Raw genomic sequence first — 19,871 nt, 5'->3', positions numbered from 1 at the left:
AGCAGAGGAAAAGAGTCAGAATGAGCAGCAGAGGATGAAGTGTGAATGTTTGGAACATATCCTGTCAGCCCGTATAACATTCTCATACTGCAGGCAGTTCTGATACAGCTTGTCAATGGCAATGACGTCGCTTTGGGTATACTCAGCCTGTCTGGCTATCTGACCATCACCCACACCGTGCAATTCCCACGTCTGAACCGAAACAGAAGACTAGCTTTACTTTCTCCTACTTCCCTTTCTCATGTTTTTTACTTCATAGTCTGGGTTTGATGGAAAGGACGACGCCTCTTGCATTCCATCTCGTCTGTCCCGCCTCAGGGCTTTCAGTGATGTGCCAAAGGTAAATAAGTTTCTGTGGTTGTTTGTGCAGCTGAAACTGCTCTGAAGTTTTCTTTTTTTTTTTGCAAACTAGTCTAACCTGACTTCATAGCTGTTTCACTGCAGTCCTTCTGGGAATTTCCACTCTGCTCATTGTAATCCTATGGGGTTAATCAGTGACCAGAATCACCTAGTCGGCGGGAAAAAGACACCATGTAAGCAGCCAGCCATTGCCATGACGACACCCCAGAGGTGTGTTCAGGTAACTTGGGCACCTGATCTGCACCTTTCCTCTTTCCCTTAGTGGAGTGTTAGTGGCAACATGGGTCAAAGGTCACACTTGTAATATTTGTGCAAACCCCTTAAGATGAGTTTTAGATGCTATTTCCCCCTCTTTGTTTGTTCTGGCTTTGTATGCTTTGGATAAACGTCCACATGTTTAACCTCAGCAGTAATGCACAGTGAAAACACCCTTCCTATTCCAGCATCACTGCATTCCTTTTCGCTAGTTTTCCGGTTTTTGACAGACATGGGAAAAATGGGATCCAAACTGCATTTAATCTGAAGAACCAGGATGAATCCAATATAAACCTTCTAAGCTGCTCCATATTTGGCTTAGTCCGATCTGTAGACTTGATTTATATAAACAGCATTCCAGCATTTCCTGTAGTGCAGGAATATTAAGTCACTCTCTTTCCTTGCTATCTTATCAACTTCCTACATTCATTTCCAGCTGTTCTGTTCCCACTGATGGATTTTGTTTGATTTTTAGTCTTTTTTGAAGAAAGTTTGGTTAAGCTAAGAGAATCAAATTTCTCTTAGCTTAAAATACGTCATCGATCCAGTTGGAAATTTAATAAAACAGGAAACCTTGATTTGTGGGGTTTCCTTCATCATTGAGCTAAAAATTTCCTGTTTTTAAGCACCATAAAGGTGCAGTTATGTTTTTAGAGGCACTCATTACAGAAATGAACGGCATTTATTTTTGGCCTTTTAGGGATGTATTCGATATTTTAATTGACTAAATCAGTCCTAATATATAAATTGGATACATTTGTTTTGTAAATTGCTTTAAAGCAAAGTTTTTTGCTAAACGCAGTGGTGGAAAAAGTACTCAGAAACAGTGCTTAAGTGCAATTACAAATAAACAAACAAATAAATACTCAAGTAAAAGTAAAAGTATCACAATGACTGTACTTAAGTAAAAGTAACAAAGTGTAAAATGAGTTATTTTATTGTATTTTATTATATTTATTAGATTTTATTATAAAAAAAGAAAAGTTAGAACTGTAAATATACAGTCATATGTTTATATCACTGTTTTTTATGTATTTTTTTTACTGTTTTCAAGGCTGTTCTTTAAAAAAAAGAACTGTTCTTAATGAAATTTCTTTTTGTTTACACTTGTGTATATAAAATAAATCTGTCTAGGTCTCAGTCTAAAGTGCTAGACCATACTTAAAGTAATAAACATACTTTCTGAATTAACTGCATTTTTCACAACTATTATTAAGTGTGCGTACTATATCTCTATTTTCATGAACACATGAATGTTATTTTAATGCACAATGCTCTGGATAATGCATGTTTGTTTTTTTTTGTTTTTTTATATTCGAATCAAATAATTTTATCATTAATAGACCTCTGAGAAATCCTTGCATCATTAAGAAATGTATAAGTTACAGGACACCAGACCTCTAGGTCGGCCTTCCCCTTCTCTGGATCCAGGTTCCTTCCTTTTGGTGACAGTTGCAGGGAGAGCAACGTATTGTTGGAGAAGAGTGCTGTGCTTTATATGAAAAAGAATTAGTGAATTTTAGTCAGAATTTATGTTCTCCCTGTGCATGTGTGGGTTCTCTCTGGGTACTCCAGCTTCCTCCCACAGTCCAAAAACATGATTGTTGGGTTAATTGGCTTCTCTAAAATTCTCCTTAGGTGTGAGTGTGAATGGTTTTTTGTCCTGTTTTTCTCTGTGTTGCCCTGCGATGGACTGGCGACCTGTCCAGGGTGTACCCCGCCTCTCGCCTGTAGACCCCCGCGACCCCAGCTGGGATAAAGCGTGATGGAAATATAAAGTCCGGTCAGCCTGTTGTAGATTTGTTTTTTCTTCTCTTTAACAAAGGGAATGTAATGTTCGCAGCTCTAATTCAGATTTATTAGCCAAGTTTTAGTCAAAAAAAATTTTTTTTTTCTCCAATTCACTAAATACACCGACTTCAATAGAGAATAAAAATTTAATTTCCCACAAATATTATCAACCAATTGAAATGTGTTTATTCTCTTTTGTAAGTTTTTTTTCCCTTCAATTTTGAAACCTAGAAGTTAAAATGAAAGGTTGTTGTTTACAAAAGGCAAATCCATTGTAGTAGATATTTATTACCGGTAGATATAAATAATATTTTTATTTTTTTAAAATAGGTCACTCAATGTCTTGTAGCTCTAAAGTTTTATTGGCTGGACTAAAATAAAAAATGGCTCTTTGCGTTGTAAACATTGCAGACCTTTGAACTAGACGATGCTTTCAAAAACATGTTTAAGTTGTTTTTGAAGGCTATTATTAGGCTGTCTCAGTAGACTACCTAAAAGCCTCAATGAAAAATATAAGAATTATGCCTAAAACTCAACGAAGTTCCAAGAAACTAACCAGTTCAAATGAACTCTGCCAATAAAAGCAGTAAAATGTCCATTCAGAGGGATGCTTGTTAATGTCTAACCTCCTTTGAGGTGTGTTTTTCCATGGAGCATCTATTCATCATGAGTGAGGTGTGTTCTAATGTTTGCATAAAGTAAAAACCTTTAAGGATGAGTGAAAATTAATATAAACTAAAACATCGGTTCTTGTTTTGTTTTTTTTTGCATTAGTCAAAATGGGCAGTGGGCCTAATCATTCTGCATGTAAAAAATACATTATTATAAGAACAAAATAAAACAATAATCTTGCAAGTAATGAGTGTATATAAAAAACTGTTTTGCACTGAATTTAATAGCCTGAATTTAAAGGCTTAAAAGGAACCATAGTTTGAAGTAGAAAAATCAAAGTTCTTGAATTCCTTGTTTTTCTATTACAAGTCCTCTGATGCGGTTTAGGTATTTAGCATGCAGGAAAGGCTGTCCTCTCTCATTAGTTCGCAGCTATCTGCCATCAGCATATAAGCGTTCCTGGAATGGACTTTCCACTGTAAGGAATACTCAGCAGAAAGAGAGAAATGGAGGAAGAGCAAAGAGAAGGCAGGCAGAGGGAGCCGAGGTGGAGGAGATCTTTCTATGGTAGAGAGGAAGGAACATAGTACACCGTGGAAGAGATTTGGTCCCAATGAGGAATTAAGGGATAAGTGATGAAGTCGGAACAGTTGAGGAGATAAAAATATGTAAGACTCAGATAGAGTGGAAAACAGGAAAAACCTCTGGAGAGAAGAGAGAAATACAACTTGGAATAGAGAACAAGAAAAGCAAGGAGGGAAGATGGAGGAGAAGATAAATGGCTCTCTGCAGACTTGCGCAGTGTGTTGGTGGGTAACACGAGGTCACCGGTGGACCGGCCTGTGCAGATACTGCAGCAGGGAGGCAGTGGAATGATAATGGCCTGTTTATGTGCCGGAGAGCCGGTTTGTTTGTTTGTGTGGCTTTGCATATTCCTGTGTATAAAAAAAAACATGTTCTTACCGAAGGCACCACTTTTCCCCCCCTTATCATTCTCTTAGACTTGCAAACAAATACAGAGGCAAGCATGTCGCAGCAGCTGTTATTCCCAATCTGAAGCGCTGTAGGACCACTGCTACCCAGCAGGCCGCTGTGTTCATCTGTTGTGTCTGAAAAACATCTTAAACTTTCATATCTATTCTTGTAGAATGCTCCTAAGACTGTGTGTGTGTGTATTATTTTCTCCTTCATCAGCTCAGAGTGGGTGGGGTTTCCTTTGCTCTGATTGGACCAGCTCAACATGCTCGCTCACACCTATTCCTCATGTTTGACAGCCGTGACGTGGCAGAAACAGCCAGTTGTGTGTGTTCTATTTACTTTTACACACATTTACCAAATCCTTACATTAAATTGGTTTATCCTCTGTGCGTAGAAAGTTTTGCTTTGTCAGTTTTTATTTCCTAATATGCTAATCTCTCTTAAAGATCTGTCTAATATAAGGAAGATAAAACAGTATTCAAAACATTTTTTTGATTTTTTCCTTGAGGGTTGTTAGGCTGTGTGTAAGAGAGCAATTGCTACAAATAGATTTTACCTTCTTAAAGGAAGGACAAAATGATTGTAGAGTTTGTTAGAGCCATATAGAAGTTATGTTTCTCTCTATGTTAGATCTGATTAGAATGTAGTTATTGAAATATACAGTTTATTTTATTAAGCATTTGGATATATTTTGTGGTTATGTTATATCACTTAATTAGGCTCCTTTTAATGTCCTGTGTTTAGTTAAGGTCACATGCTCAGTTTTGCTTTAGGGGTGCGCATGGCAGCACTTTAGAAGTTTTAATGGAGCAGGACGAGGAGCAACAGTTTTCTGACCGTTAAGGTTATTTATAAGTTCATCTGTCACTACGGATTTATTAGATTGACGGACCATCTTTTTCTTTTTTTTTGTGTGGATTTTTTTGTATTCGTTTTGCTTCAGTTCTTAAGAAAGGTTAACGAGTCAGAAACTTAACGCCCTGCAAGAGTGACGAAGTAAATTTTATTGTCAGGAAAGAAATTTAGCCACTACAATGTTAGAGCTAGAGTTGAAACAATTAACCAGATTAATCATGATTAATCGATTACTGAAATGATCGTCGACTAATTTGAAATTTGATTCGTTAGCTGGAATGTAGAGACTCTAAAACATGGTTTTAGCTGACAGAGTGACCCACTTAGAGTAGCAATTATAACAAAACTGTGAAAGAATATGTAAATATTTTGCATTTAAGATAAAAAAAAAAAATACTTTTCCGTCTGTCAATCTGCTCTATCCAGAACTCCTCAAGTGGAAAAGTTTTAGTTTCACCTGGTTTAATTTAGTAAAGAATCTTCCTTAAGGAACCTTTGGCTATCTGATTATTAAACGATTAATCGGAAAAATAATCGACAGATTAATTGATTTGCAAATTAATCGTTAGTTGCAGCTTTAGTTAGAGCAATGTTACTAACATTACTAAACCAGCAGTCTATGTTGATCATCTTTAATATGGATCCATATTTCTAATCAGAAATGCGACATATTCAAATCCAGCCTGACGCAAACTGAGAGCTGCAATGTGACAAAGATGGTTTTAAGGGTTCTGTCTACTTTTTGTCTGCTGATAAGTCCTGATCTCATTCATTCTCTTGCAGCCTTTATGAACTGCAGAAAAACTTTAACTCATGGAAGAGAAACTACTCTTTGCTGCCACGCCATAGATCTGTGTTTCCTCTAAATACTCACCAATACTGTGCAGTTTAAGGACTGCTTCTGTCTCCTTAAACCCCAGTCGGCCTCAGCAGATGGCCGCTCACACTGAGTCTGGTTCCTGGTAAAAGGGAGTTTTTCCTCTCCACTGTCGCTACAAGCATGCTTAGCGTGAGGAATTGCCTTCGAGTCAATGAGTTGATGCAATAGGCTGGTTTTCCTTAGATAGAAAACTTTGAATCAATTTGACTGGATGATCTGGTTGAATTGTCTCTGTAAAGTACCTTCAGATGATATGTGTTGTGAATTAGATTTCTAATCTTAGTAATAGGGTATACAACTGAGAGTGTTGTTGCTACAGTGTCTTGTTAGGCCAGCTGAGCAGAAAAGCTGCTGCTTTCAGCCACCAACTAATTTCCTGATGCATGTATAAATTTGACAATAAGTCTAATAATAACCCCAGGGTTCCACTAGACTCAATTGGTTGTAATATATAGTGGTCGTGTTCCTTTATTGTGCTAAGTAATTTCTATTTGTCTCATTTAGGTTCCAACAGAAAACGAGCCATGGGAGTAAACATATTAAAAATAAAGTCAATTCAATAGTGTATGAAACTCTGCTGGTTCATTTTGGCCCTTAACAGGCATAGAATGATGATTGAGAGACTAAAATCTCTATATAAGCAGCAGACCTTATAACTGCATACCAGGATTTTTTTATGTATTTTTTTCCTAATTCTAGTTGTCTGCTGCCTCCTAAAATAGCAATATTTTTATTACATTTCTAAGAATGATTCCTCTAAATTCTACTTTAACTGTTTGGCTGTTGATAGAATTACGGCAGATATGAGCTATTTTTTTATTTAAACTCAGTGAAACCATTTTAAAGGTTTTTGCCACTGAGCTACAGTTGTTGTTGGAAGCTCCATAGCACTGCAGAATGCACTCCTACCACTAATAATAGCCTTTTTTCTATTTGTCTCAAAAATGTTCTCTTGGTTTTGAAGTAACAGCAAAAACAGGTTTTTTGACATTTACTCACTGCTTGGGTATTCATTTGCAAGTCTGATCTGAGAATGACTAATTTCTGTGTTCTCAGACAACATTAGGAAATTACAGTCAGCTGATGTGAGAGAGAAAAAATTAATTGTCGCTGCAGATGGTGCAGAGTAAAATGTACTAATTTCTCTTTGCTTAGTGGTTGAGGATGCACTGCTACATTGTTGAACCCTTTTCTCTGCCCCACATTCAAGCCCATAGACAGACTGATCTGTCTGTATTAGACTTTCGGTGGTGGATATTTTCGACAGAGCTCACAGTTTAGCAACACTTTTTAAAAGCCGCTGATGTGCTCAACTGGCATTCCTCTGGTGTGTGCTGTCACCCCTGTCATTTATGCCTTACACTTAAAAATGTAAGCACCAAACAAAGTTGAGGTTTATCATAAGATCTGCAGATGACTGTAGGTTTTAGCATTTTGCTTGATGGGGAGGTCCAGTTGTAGACCAATACATTTAACAATGCAACAACTCACATCTGCAAATAAATGTTTCAAAGATGGTGATCGATTTTGAAAAAAAATCTCCCTATGATTTTACACTACATCTAATAATGCTGAGGGCGAGATCGTTAGCAGGTCAGTATTGAGGCACCATTTTGACCAATAAGTGAACTCATGAGGCTAACATTGGTGCCATCTGTAGAACCAGAGGCTGTTATTTTTTAAGAAAATTTAAATTTATTTTTATTTTTTTCCTTTTCTAAAACCTTTTCTTTGTCTCATAGAGTCTGTCTTTTACTTTTGGAATCTTGTGCTTGCTGAGTAGCCTCTGCAAAGTGAGGTTGGTAAAGGATGTGTCTAGTAGTTCCCATTGATTTTGCTTGTAAAGCGGGGAGAAAGGCCTTTGGCTTACCACACCGTGACGTCACTACAAAAAGATTTCAGGAGTGAGCTGTTACTATATTTGGACAAAAATGGCGGATTGCGATGAAAACTATTGTTTTTTACCTTTTTACTGATTAACGATAATTTCATTAAATCACCACAAACGTATTAGTTTTAGGTATAGATAATGATCCATTGATTATACCTTGCTGACCGGACTTCACCTTCAAAGATTTTTTACAAAATTAAAAAAGGTGAAACTAAAACTTTTCCACTTGAGGAGTTCTGGATAGAGCATATTGACAGCCAATAAATGCAAATGTCAATATTGGTATAATTACTGCTCTAAGTGGGTTGCTCTGCAGGCTAAAGGCATGTTTTACAGTCTCTATACTCCAGTTAACGATTGTTCGATTACTAAATTAGTTGACGATTATTTCAATAATTGAGGAATCACAATTAATTGTTTCAGCCCTGTTCCAAATTAAACTTTTTCCAGGGGTATATTACTGAGAAATGACATTAAGCTAACAGAGTGTAGCTTCTAGAAAATAACCTATATTATGTGTAATATTCTGTTTATCTGGAAAGATCAACGGAATTAATTAATGCATAGTTTCCTAAATGGTCTTATGAAAAATAATTTTATACAACCCCAGCAGACATAAAGAGATCATGTAATAGATATACTATATGGCCAGGTCGAAATTTGTGGATGAAAGCACTCAATATCAAGGTCCTCACTTGACATGTCTGTTAAAAATATCACTTGTTTGTAATTTACTGAGGCTACAAATCATCAAATATTCAGTGAGAACCACATTCTTTCTGAATACGGGTTTCTGATGAAAAAGCACTTTATGGAAACTGCAGATTGTTATAAGATACGGGTACAACTAATCCGTTCCTTAAACACTTAAACTTTCTCCAAACATAACTTTTTAAATAATTTTTTCAAAACGTCAAGTTTGTTGAGAGAAAGCGATGTGACAGATGGATTGTAGCAGTTCCAGGACAGCTGGAAGCTCAGCAACCAAACTGTTGAGTGTCTTAAGTCTACTCAGCCTATTTATCATGTTGTCGTTTCACATCCTGCGCTGCTGTTTTCCCATACTGTTGTGCCTCAGAGGCTTGTTTACTTGATGAAGCTAAAGTTACTAAATTTAACTGGTAAGTGCTTGTAAAGTGACAATTAATAGTTATTTAATTCTGTTTGCCAGTGGACGTGTGTTTAAAAATACCTACATTCAGAGGATGATTAATGTGTAAAAGAAAAAAAGGTTAACATTTTAAATTGGATAAAGCAAAAACGATAAGTAAAATCATTATTCATAACAATGAACCTTGTTCCTCTCTACTTTTTGCTCATAAATAACCGTTTAGACAACTTAGCAAAAGCAAACATTCTAATATAGTTTTGGAAAAAGTTTCATTTTATAATAAGATGCACTTTTAGGCTTTTAAATTGCTAACATATGATATAAATCAAGCTGGAAAAGTATAGTTTAGGCAACTGGACGTGAAGTTGCAGAACTGAACTTTTTAATCTTGACCATGAACTGGATGACATAATCCTTACAGAAATATTTTATAAATATGAAAATAGAAAAAGCCTGTATTTCTCGGTATACAATTTTGCATAATAAACCTATTTTTGATCTTATTCTGAATTAATTATAATTATGATCAGAACTTTGGACATGCAAACTTTTTACTACAGTTGGTTGTTTTGTTCTTGTAGTTTACATCGAGTTTAGCTATGTGTTTTACAATGAGGGCAGTTAAGTTGCTTGTTTTTTTCCCACTTTCCTGGCAAATTTAGAGTTCAAACTGTTTTATATTTCAACCAAAATGTTGGTTTCTGATTGGAAATGAGACATATTTCTCAGATAAAATAGAGACCCAACTAACTAGAAAAGCACTTTTTGTTTCTTCTTTAACTTCAGTAAATTACCTCCAGAATTTTTGAGTCAGACGCTGAAGCTGTCAGTAGCCACTACTGCCACCCTCTGGTTTAGTGAGGAACTGCTTGATCTGCCAAATACCCGTCCACAATGTTAGATAATCTTTTTTTTAATTGCTGTACCCAGATTATGATCTGAAATATTAACAAAATTTAATGGATTGTTTCTTGGTATGACACCTTGGCATTACTAGTGCAGAACCTTTGATTAAAAAAAAAAAATCATTAAAATCCATCCATAGATTTCAAGTTATCCTATTCACAGACAGACAGACACACAAACTCTTCTAAAAACATAACCTCCTCTGCGGAGGTAATTAGAAAGATCTGAAACTGAAAAACCCAAAAAGAGTAGTTTCTATTTACATTTTATCATCATATGACATTTCAACAGTATTTATAGCCTTCCTGTTATGATCTTATGAGAGTTTTTTTATCATAGCAGTGGAACCTTTCTCTTAACATCTGAACATATTTATGTATCTGTCCAAAGGTTTATCTTTTTGGGTGAATTTGGAAGCTTTAAAGATTAAAGACCATCTAATAATCACACAAAATTTTTACCTTCTTTAGATTCTCTAACAGATTTAATTAATTTATTTTTATTCTTTATTTTGAACATGCAAGAAAAACAATAAAACAATTTTTAAAAACATTGGAGAGAAAAACATCAAACAAGGTACCCTTCTTTACTGAGTTAATATACCTCTATTACATGTGCAAAAAGGAGCAGGAAGAAGTAAAACTTATGTACTCCTACCCCTTTAATTCTTGTATTTCTTTAATTAACAATATTTATGATTATGTTGCTATATATATCCACATAAATACATACCTACCTACACATGTACATTAGGGGTGTGCAAAATAATCGTGATGATGATGCATCGTGATTCTAATTTTCGTGATCTACTGCATCGATTCTTGATGCCAAGAATCGATTATTAATTAAAAAAAATGAATAAATAAAATTGCATGAATGGTTGGCGAACATCAGCCAAAAACAAGTGTAATACAACTTCCAGTCCAGTAGATGTCGCTGCAAATGTGTTGACGCACGCTGCCTTGTGTCACAAGCATTTCCGGCCGTGGGATACTGTGCCGAGTCATTCAAAAACAAAACATGGAGGAGAAAATATTGCAATGCATCGCAATAATTCAAGTATCGTGATGCATCGTGATAGAATCGCATCGTGGCCTGTGAATCGTGATTCGAATCGAATCGTGACTTCTTTGGCAATACCCACCCCTAATGTACATACATAAATATGTATACACATATACTTTCATACATATATACAAATAAACAAAACAAAAAACAAACAAAACTTTCTACAATGCTTCTCTATACCTTTTGAAAATATTTTTTTTGTATGTTTTTTTGAAAAGGAATATGTTTGGGCATTGCTTTAGGTTCTCATTTAGTTTGTTCCACAATTTAACTCCGCAAATTGATAAACATAATCTTTTCCTTGTTGCTCTATATCTATTAGTCTAAAAATTTTCCCTTCCCCTAAAATCGTACCCAATTCAGGACTTTGTTTTTGCTTTCAGTCAGAATAAATGTGTTGGTAAATTTACATTCAATAGTTGAATGGTCTGTATAAAACTTAAGCCTCTAGGCAAGGATAGATGAATTATTTTCAGTGAGAATGAAAGTTGGTTTACACCGGAGAGAAATCATGCAGATGATAAGAGCTTTAAAATACTTCTGGTTGCATTTCAGCCCTTTTCTTGTGTTTTTATAGATTAGTGTGTTTGGTTGACATAGCTGAATGTGCGTTGGTGTCTGTATGCTTGCAAGCTCCAAACTCGGCTGAGATGGTGCGTTAGCAGGTGGGTGTCGGAGCCCCATGTGACTGCTGCTGGAATTTAGAGCTGAGTCCATCTTGTTTGTCCAGTTCTGTGGACGGAATCAGAGAGCGGCTGCAGGTTCTGCTATTCTCCTCGCTGTCACATGGAGGTAAACTCAAGCTTGGACACTAAGAAGAAATGGGGGCTGGCTCTGTGTGTCCTTCGTCTGCGTCACAAGGCCCTCCGCATCAGGTAGATGTTGAGCTGACTACAGCCTTTTTGAATTAGATTTTTGCTGGTGAGGGATTCCTTTATAGATTGGAATAAATCTGATTAGTACGATCAAAAGCATATAGCCTGTACTGGCTTAGTGTAAAGGAACAATTTGCTGACTATCTAGCAATGAAGAGGCTCAGTCATGCAACCTGTATGTTAGGTTCAAGTCTGTTGAGCAAACAATTATTATTCTGTTCTTTGTTTTACTCCTGGATATATTTCTGTGGTTCTCTTTAAAAGTCAAATTATTATTATTCTGCATGCAAGGTCTGATTTATGACGATGTCATATTCATTTATAATTATAAAACACTGTGACACTAGTGCACCTGGTCAAAACAAGGGACTCAATTTTCTTAATGTCTTTGCAAACTAAATTAAAACCTGTCTGGCACAAGGCTCTGTAAGTTTCTCATGAATTAGTCCTTAAGAAAATCATAAAGTATTAGCTCCTTCTCTTATTTAAGTGGCTAAAAGTACCTATCATCAGTCCAGTGGCACATATTATAGCTATATAAAGGGGTGTTGTCATCAATAACATCCTCTCTGTCCAGCAGTGATGAGTAGACATCATTAAGAACCTCTTTAGAAAAGGTAATAATGGAGAATCACTTCACAGAGTTGTGATTACCCAGCTTCAGATGTGACCTTTCCTGTAAAAGTGGTGCCATGTATTAGCAATGTTGTTAGTCATTTAATTCTCTGTATGTAATAACATTCTTGTTTTGAAAAAAATAACAGCAAATACACAGAAATTTAAAGTTACTTAGAGTATTACTAATACTGATATTAACCTGAGATGAAATCATCATGAATTATATATACTTATATTTCTCATGTTGTAATCTTAAAAAAGGATTTTTTCAAAAAAGAGAAGAATAGTTGACAAAAATAGGTATGAGAACAACTGAGTTATTAACCGGTTGTTTACTTAAACTTCATGATTTTATCTAAAGCTCGGACCCACATGCAGTGAAGCCAAACAGAGAGACACAGAGTAAAAGTTTAAACGGGTTTTATTGAAAGGTATTTAGAGTTCGGTGCAGAGTTCCTCCGAACTCTGCTCGGCCGGGAAACTGAAAGACGAGGGGAAGACAGACTGTTAGATTCAGGCTCAGTGGGGAATTGGAGTTGTTGATCTTGAAGGAGAGGATTTGTTGCCACTCACGTTTCCAGAGAAGAGGAGACACGTAGACTCCAGTCTGTGTGTTGGTCTTCCAGGGTTTGTTTGATTCGGTGGAGGGCGGAACAGGGTTTACCCAGAACTCGGACGGAGTGGAATGATGCAGCCGCTGGTTGCAACTCAGTTTTCCTGTGGTACTTGAACGGGTCGTGGTGAAGATGACTTCCTTACTCAGAGAGTGATCTCAGCGTGCTCAAAGGTGGCTGAATCCAAACCTCCTGTTTGGAATCCGTCGCTGTAAGACTCAGTTGATCCCACTTGGGAGAAGGCGGTCCAAAAAGGTCCAGTTTGCAGGAAGGCTTCCTGCCAAAAGGCAAAAAACAAACAAAGTTGAGACTCAGGGAGAAACAAGCGCTCAGTAAAACTCAATATGATCTCAGCTTGGCTAGAGAACAAAAACTCAAAATGCAAAAACTCAGATTAGACTCAGCATAAACAAGGCTTGGCTAGAGTACCCCAAACTGGCAAACACTCTGGCGTCGAAGTAGTGGCAACCAGCAGCTTAACAGCAGTCCGGTGATGAGGCAACAGCTTGCAGGTGTGTGAGGAGGCGAAACGGAGCCAGGCGCCTCCTGGTGGTGGGAGGGAGAAACACAAAAGACAAGACAAACAGACGAACACAAAAACTGGGATCCTGACAAAACTTTAAACAGAAGCTGAGTATTTCTGTTAGCTTGTCTATATTGAAGCGTTGGTCCAGACTGATAAATACCGTTATTTATCTTTTGGCTGATATTGGCTTTAATTCTGATATCAATATCTACTTAGGACATCCCTGAATCCCCTGCATCTCTGAAATAAAAGCCTGGTTCACCAACAACTTCCTTCAATTAAACAGTAGTAAAACAGAAGTTCTCCTTATTGGAACTAAATCAACTCTTTCCAAAACCGACAGCTTCCCACTTATTATTGACAGTTCCTCCATCTCACCGTCCCCTTAGGCTAAGAGTCTGGGTGTCATCCTCAATAGCACCCTATGCTTTCAATCCTGTATCAATAAAATTACCCGGTCTGCCTACTTCCATTTAAGAAGCATCAACCGCCTCTGTCCCTCCCTTACTCCTCACACTGCTGCCATCCTGGTCCACAGCCTCGTCACGTCCAGACTGGACTATTGTAACTCTCTCCTCTTTGGCCTTCCTCAAAAATCACTCCATGAACTACAACTGGTCCAGAACTCAGCTGCCTGCATTATAACAGGAACTCCCTCGATCCACCGCATCACCCCGGTTCTCTGACAGCTCCACTGGCTCACTGTGTGGTTCCAGATTAAATATAAAATTCTTATGGTGATATTCAAAGCTTTATGGAATCAAAATGTACATTTACTGTCTGAAAAGCTGTACTAAATAAAATTTTTGTTTTGCATACACTGCATACAAAATTACAATAAAAGATGTGCAACGTTGCTTAGTGCCGGTGAAAGTGACACAGACCCCCTCCCGTCATAACAGACGTGTCATTCAACTAGTTCTAAATCAACGTATAGTCCCAAAGTTATGAAAATATTTAATGTAGGTTGAAAAGTTACTCAGTGTTGGTTTAAGGCACTAAAGCATGTATGCTGGCCCCACTGGTGCCACAGAAACACCCCAAAACAGTCAACAAAAACACAGCCATGCACTGACAACTCATGGGATGCAAATGCAGCAGATGCTGGTTACAGAGTGAGATGGAGCTAATTCCTTCTTTCAGGAAAAAACGCATTTTGCTCTTAATCACAAAACACAGAATCAGCATTTTGAAAATGTTCCACTATGGGACTTGATTTAAAAAAAAAAAAAAGAAAAGAAAATAAAAGACTGTTTTTGTTCTCCTAAAACCCTGGATCTATTTAAATGCAGTGCGTAAACCAAAACATACCTTTGTGGATACAACTAATTTCATCCCTCTGTGGACGAGGCCTTAGTGTTAATTACAAACTAACAGTCAGTGTTACATGAGCAGTTATGTGTAAAGAAATCCCCCCTCCGTTCTTTACCAGTTTCTGTAACTACCGTATTTAATATTCACCTGAATCTGCAGCAACACACATTATAGACTGCCTAGTGCCTAATTTTATTTATAACATAAAAGTAAAACCAAAACACTAAAACTAAGTATACCTAAAAAACAGTAGATATGTACAAAATGTGGATAACCAGTCATTCTTTTAACTTTTTTTATTAACATCAGAGGCTGTTAGTACGGAAGAGGATTAGGGCCACTGGAAAAAAAAAAGTTTACTGATTTTAAAATTTAGTTAAAGTTTAGTATGGGGAACAAAGTCAGAATTCTGACTTTTTTTCTCAGAATTCTAACATTTTTCTCAGAATTCTGACTTTAATCTCAGAATTCTGAGCAATAAAGTCAGAATTCTGAGATTAAAGTCAGAATTCTGAGAAAAAAAATCAGAATTCTGAGAAAAAAAGTCAGAATTCTGAGATTAAAGTCAGAATTCTGAAACAAAGTCAGAATTCTGAAAAAAAGTCAGAATTCTGACTTTTTTTTCCCATACTAAACTGAAATAAAATCTAAAAATCAGTTGTTGTTTTTTTCCAGTCTCCCTAATCCTCTTCCGTATGTTAGTGTATCCATAAGATGCACTAAGGTAAGAGTATATGGACAATGTACTTTTACTTAAGCAACAGTAAGATGTAGGTTTTTATGAGAAACGGCTACTCAAGTGCTGATCATAACATCTTATTTGATCTTTTTTAACTTTTTGGAATCTTATTTGATGTTTAAAAATCATGCAATGGGACCGAAAAGGGTATGAACCCCAAGTAATTTTTTTATTTATTTTTTTTAAACAAAAAGGATGCCATTATTAACAAATTCAGGCAGGAGAATCACTTTTCTAAATAAAAATTTTGCAAGATCAAACTCATGTTTTTTTGTCCATCAGATTATTTTGTTATTAACCTTATAGATCACGATTACATGTTTGTGTCTTTTAACTTAATCAAGACTCCACTGTTGTCTCCAATATAGGAATTGAGCTAAATAGGTTAGGTTTTACATACTAGTAGGTGTTTATTACCAGTATTATTATTCAGATGCAAATTAAATCAGCTAAAAATAAATACTGTAGCTAACTGCGTTATTGAATTTAGCATGTATGAGTTCATAATAGCTTTTCCTATACATGCTCATGGGCTTGTAGCAGAAGCCTCCAATGGGTGTGGGCGGCTCTAACAATAAAATGCTTTGTGTCCAGATTGCTTCACTGCACTGAAATGTTTACATTTAGAACATAGTGAACAAGAGCACTGAAGAGAGAGGAGAGGACTGCAATATGAAAAAGCACTGCAGCTTTATGTGTTAGGATTACGGTTCATTTCATCCCATACAAGTGAGGTAAAAGCTGACCTCTAGCTTTGAGATTCATATGATATAGAAACACTAACGCTGCATAGTTTGTACATTTTTCCATCTTTACTATAGCTCTATGTAGAATTAAATACCAGAAATGATTTTTGCGTGATGTCAGATTTGTGTGTTTGTATCATTGCGGGAACTGCGTCAAATAATGGATGTACTATAAAGATGAGTCAATCTAATGTAGTGACTCGTATCCAGTGGCCTGTGGGGAGTTTCCCCAGGAATCAATACAGTCTCTGTAAAATGGAGCGACAAACACTGGACTGACCAGTAGCCTGAAGGATAATGGTTTGTTGGGTCTCCCAATTCAATGCAGTCCTGATTCCTTTTTAACCTTCAACTGCAATGTTGGATTAAATGCTGTAATAAATTAAAACGATGGCGGTTTAACCAGGAAAACGGAACAAGAAAGCACAGTATAATATGATAAAAAAAGGATTTAAAAAACAAAGTAATATTTGAAAAACTTTGGCTCTTGTTTAGTAAGACTAAGTGATATCAAAAGGTCACAGTAGTTTTACTCCAAATGGATTCTGTCACGTGAAGATCTGTCTGCATCAGTATTCTGAAACCTCTGACTGATTAAATCTAAAATGGATGATCCTACACTGAATAGAAATGCCTTAAATCAAAGTATGGAAATTGGGTGTAAATACAGAAAATGGAGCATTTTAAATGCTTTGCAACACCACTCCAACATTAGCTCTGCATAAAAGCTTTATGAGTTGGCTACTTCTGACTAAACTCAATTTGTTGTGATCAAAATGCACAAATTGATGCCTATGCATAAAAGATATTCAAGTTCCTGTAGGAAATTTAAATAGCAAGTATTGAAAGTTTTGGACAGGGCTCCAGTTGCTAAATAAGTTGCAGATGTGTTAAAAGTAAATCTGCATTCTTTGGGTTTATAGTCTTGTGCAAATTTTTTTTCTGATGAATGCTGGGGTTAGTCACCTTCAGTCACTGTGCAGCACCTGAAAATCTGCACAAAACCAGTAAGAGAATTCTGAGGAATGGGTGGAATCCTGCTAAGCCACGCTGTGCAACTTACAGTCTGCGACGTGGGAGCCCAGTGCCGCTTGTGACGTTAGGGCTGCATCCTGAAAATAGCTGTGAGATCGAAGTTCTGCACACAGACGGATCTTCCGAGGGAGCGGAGAGAATGAGTCAGCTGTCTTGGCTCACACGGCCAAGATGGAGGGAAGGAAAATGAATGGTAAATGAATCAGAGGTATAGATAGACACCTTCGTCGCAACTGAGACCTGAAGCTGAAGGACCGCCACCACAGTCCAAGAACCCACGCCTTAACATTAGGAGCGGAGGACAGGGCCCTTGTTGCTAAGGAATATCTGTTACCTTGGTGATAATGAAAGATATTTAAAGATGAGTCATGGAGTTTGAACTTCGGGGGGGGGTGGGGGTGGGGATCAGCTTTTCTGCTGGGCTTCTTACTGGTCCGACATGTGCTTGTCATGTCCTGTGAGTCTGTCATTACCAACAGGTCACCTCCCTGATGCATGAGGTGTGATGTGGAAAACATTAGAACAGAATAGATCTAAGGAAGATGATGTAAGATAGAGCAAGCCTTTGTACACCATTTCTTTGTTGGATAAAAACACAGTTCAAGAGCAGAAAAATTTACTAAATGTACCCTGCTGCTGCATTTTGTTTTTTCGATTCTAGAGTGAAAAACCCCCACGCCGGGCTTAAATAGCATTTTAATGGAACCGAAACCAAATTGCCAGGAAGGAAGGGAAAACCTTAACTCTTATAGGTCAGGTGCTCTGCAAGATTGCAGGACTTCTGAATGTGTGTGTTGTGGATCAGCTCATAAGCTGCAAAAACAACAAAGGAGACTCCAAAATCCAACAGTGTGTAGGCAAAGGAATTCAGAGCCAGACGTCATTCCCGCTCAGCATAAATGCGTCATCCTCTTCTCTGGAGCCTCTCAGCTGAAAACAAAATAAACAGAAACTGGCAAGTCGAAATCAAGGCATGTGCAGTCCTCCGGACCCCTGTTAATGGTTAATGATCTTCTTTTTGTATAATTGCTAAAAAGGCCGTGACTTTTTCCATCTTTACATTTTTTAAACTTCTATTATTTTGCTTCAGTAGGAATGCCGACATGTCATCCCCCTAATGTTTAGCTTCTACCTCAATTTGTCGAATTCAAGCCGGTACTCTGGGCTGGTCACTCACTGTTAGCAAAATTGACAGATTACTTATCTAAATCTAGCAGGGCTTTAATAATTTCCTTTTGTCACACTCCTCTGCAGTAATGCACTGATACTCTTTCTTTTCAGCATGTTATATTCACTCTGACTATAAGAAAAGTGCTCGTCAAACAAGCTGACCAGCTCAAATTCTTCACAGGGTTACTGTACTCTTAAGTTTGAAACACTGAGAGCTCACCAAGATATTTATTAAGGTCTACATCAGGGGTCACCAATTAAAGATCAGCAAGGTCCAAATAAAGAAAACTATCAACCAGTAAAGGTCCAGAGACATTTTTATTATAATCTGTTACTTTAAACAGAATTTAACTCTGAAATAAAAGGTTTTTAATGCACACATGTTATATATTGAATTTTTAAATAAAAAATAGAAAATCAAAAAATAGAAAATTTTCCCATTTAAAAATCTAAATTGCTTTTGAAGCAGAGAACAACAATCGTTCAGTTTGGTATATAGACAATTTCCTGATTCATATATTTTATAAAACACCTAAACTGACCAATTGTTTTTTCTCTCTTTTTTATGGATTAACAAGGCTTTAGGCTGACCTGCAAGGTTTTAAACCTGGGTTTAAATGGCAACAAAGCCATTCTAAAGCACATATCAAGGTGCTCATTTTGTAGCCTCATGAGACCATCCTGATCTCGCGAGCTTTCAGGGTTTCACTCACAGATCAGTCTGGAGACTCTCCGTTAAAGAAAAATTGGAGCCGTTCACCAAACGAACGTCCAATCAGCGTTGGCTTTCAGGCAGGTTGAGGTGTGACGCAACGAGAAGCGTGACAGTTCAGTCTAAAGAACATGGCGGCTTCAGCCGATGAAACTAGCGTTAGCGTGGCTATCGAGCAAGTTTTATCGGAATTACAGAGTATTTCTTCACTGAAAGAAGAGCAAAACACTGCTCTGGAGGCTTTTCTCAGAGGAAAAGATGTTTTTGCTCTTCTCCCGACTGGTTTCGGCAAGAGTTTGATCTATCAATTTGCTCCTCTTCGTCGTCGCTCTGTTACGTCATATGCTTTGTTGATCTGATTGGTTTATTTGGCCCGTCTATCACCAACATAGGCCAATCAGCTAACTAGTATTTTCGCCCCTTCCCAAAATTACTTCAACGGAAGGTTTCTAGATGGATATGCGGAGCAAATCCATCTGGCGGAGTCAGGTTACTGATTTTGAGCCTGGATCAATATTTATTTTGACTATGTTCATGGTGGGAAATCCTGCTTCACAGCAGCAGGTTGAGCCAAACATACTCAAAATGCTCAGGGTCACCTTTGAGTACACCATTTCACTTTTTTCCCCCCAGTTCACTACACTTCTTCCAGTAGTCCACGCTTTCTCTGCTTTCTTTTTCTCATCGTATTCTCCTTCTTTCCCATCGCCTGGCTTGCCACAGGTTTGTCTGCTGTGTCTAAGTGGCTCGCTGCAGTGACCCAGACTGACAGCAGCTCATTGGCTAATTTGAGTCACGTGCAGCCTGGTCCTGGA

The 19,871-nt window shown here is 37.3% G+C and overlaps 1 protein-coding gene across 5 annotated transcripts in view; it reads left to right on the top strand.

Annotated features, from left to right (window-relative positions):
* Positions 1 to 19,871, top strand: part of srpk2 (SRSF protein kinase 2) — a 91,758-nt gene that overhangs the window by 31,050 nt on the left and 40,837 nt on the right. Inside the window, exon 1 of one of the 5 annotated variants that reach the window (XM_038280420.1) lies at positions 11,440 to 11,582. The exons of 3 other annotated variants lie outside the window; for them this stretch is intronic. In XM_038280420.1, the coding sequence (XP_038136348.1) occupies positions 11,494 to 11,582 (89 nt within the window). In that variant the 5' untranslated portion in view covers positions 11,440 to 11,493. Of the gene's footprint in view, positions 1 to 11,439; positions 11,583 to 19,871 lie in introns of those variants that run through there. One more of the 5 variants, XM_038280419.1, reaches the window with a different exon arrangement.

The sequence above is a fragment of the Cyprinodon tularosa genome, unplaced genomic scaffold, assembly GCF_016077235.1.
Source record: "Cyprinodon tularosa strain WSP-4 unplaced genomic scaffold, ASM1607723v1 ctg16, whole genome shotgun sequence".
In the NCBI taxonomy this organism is placed as follows: domain Eukaryota; kingdom Metazoa; phylum Chordata; class Actinopteri; order Cyprinodontiformes; family Cyprinodontidae; genus Cyprinodon; species Cyprinodon tularosa.
Note: the sequence above shows the minus strand (reverse complement) of the source record. Positions and strands in the feature narration are given on the sequence as shown.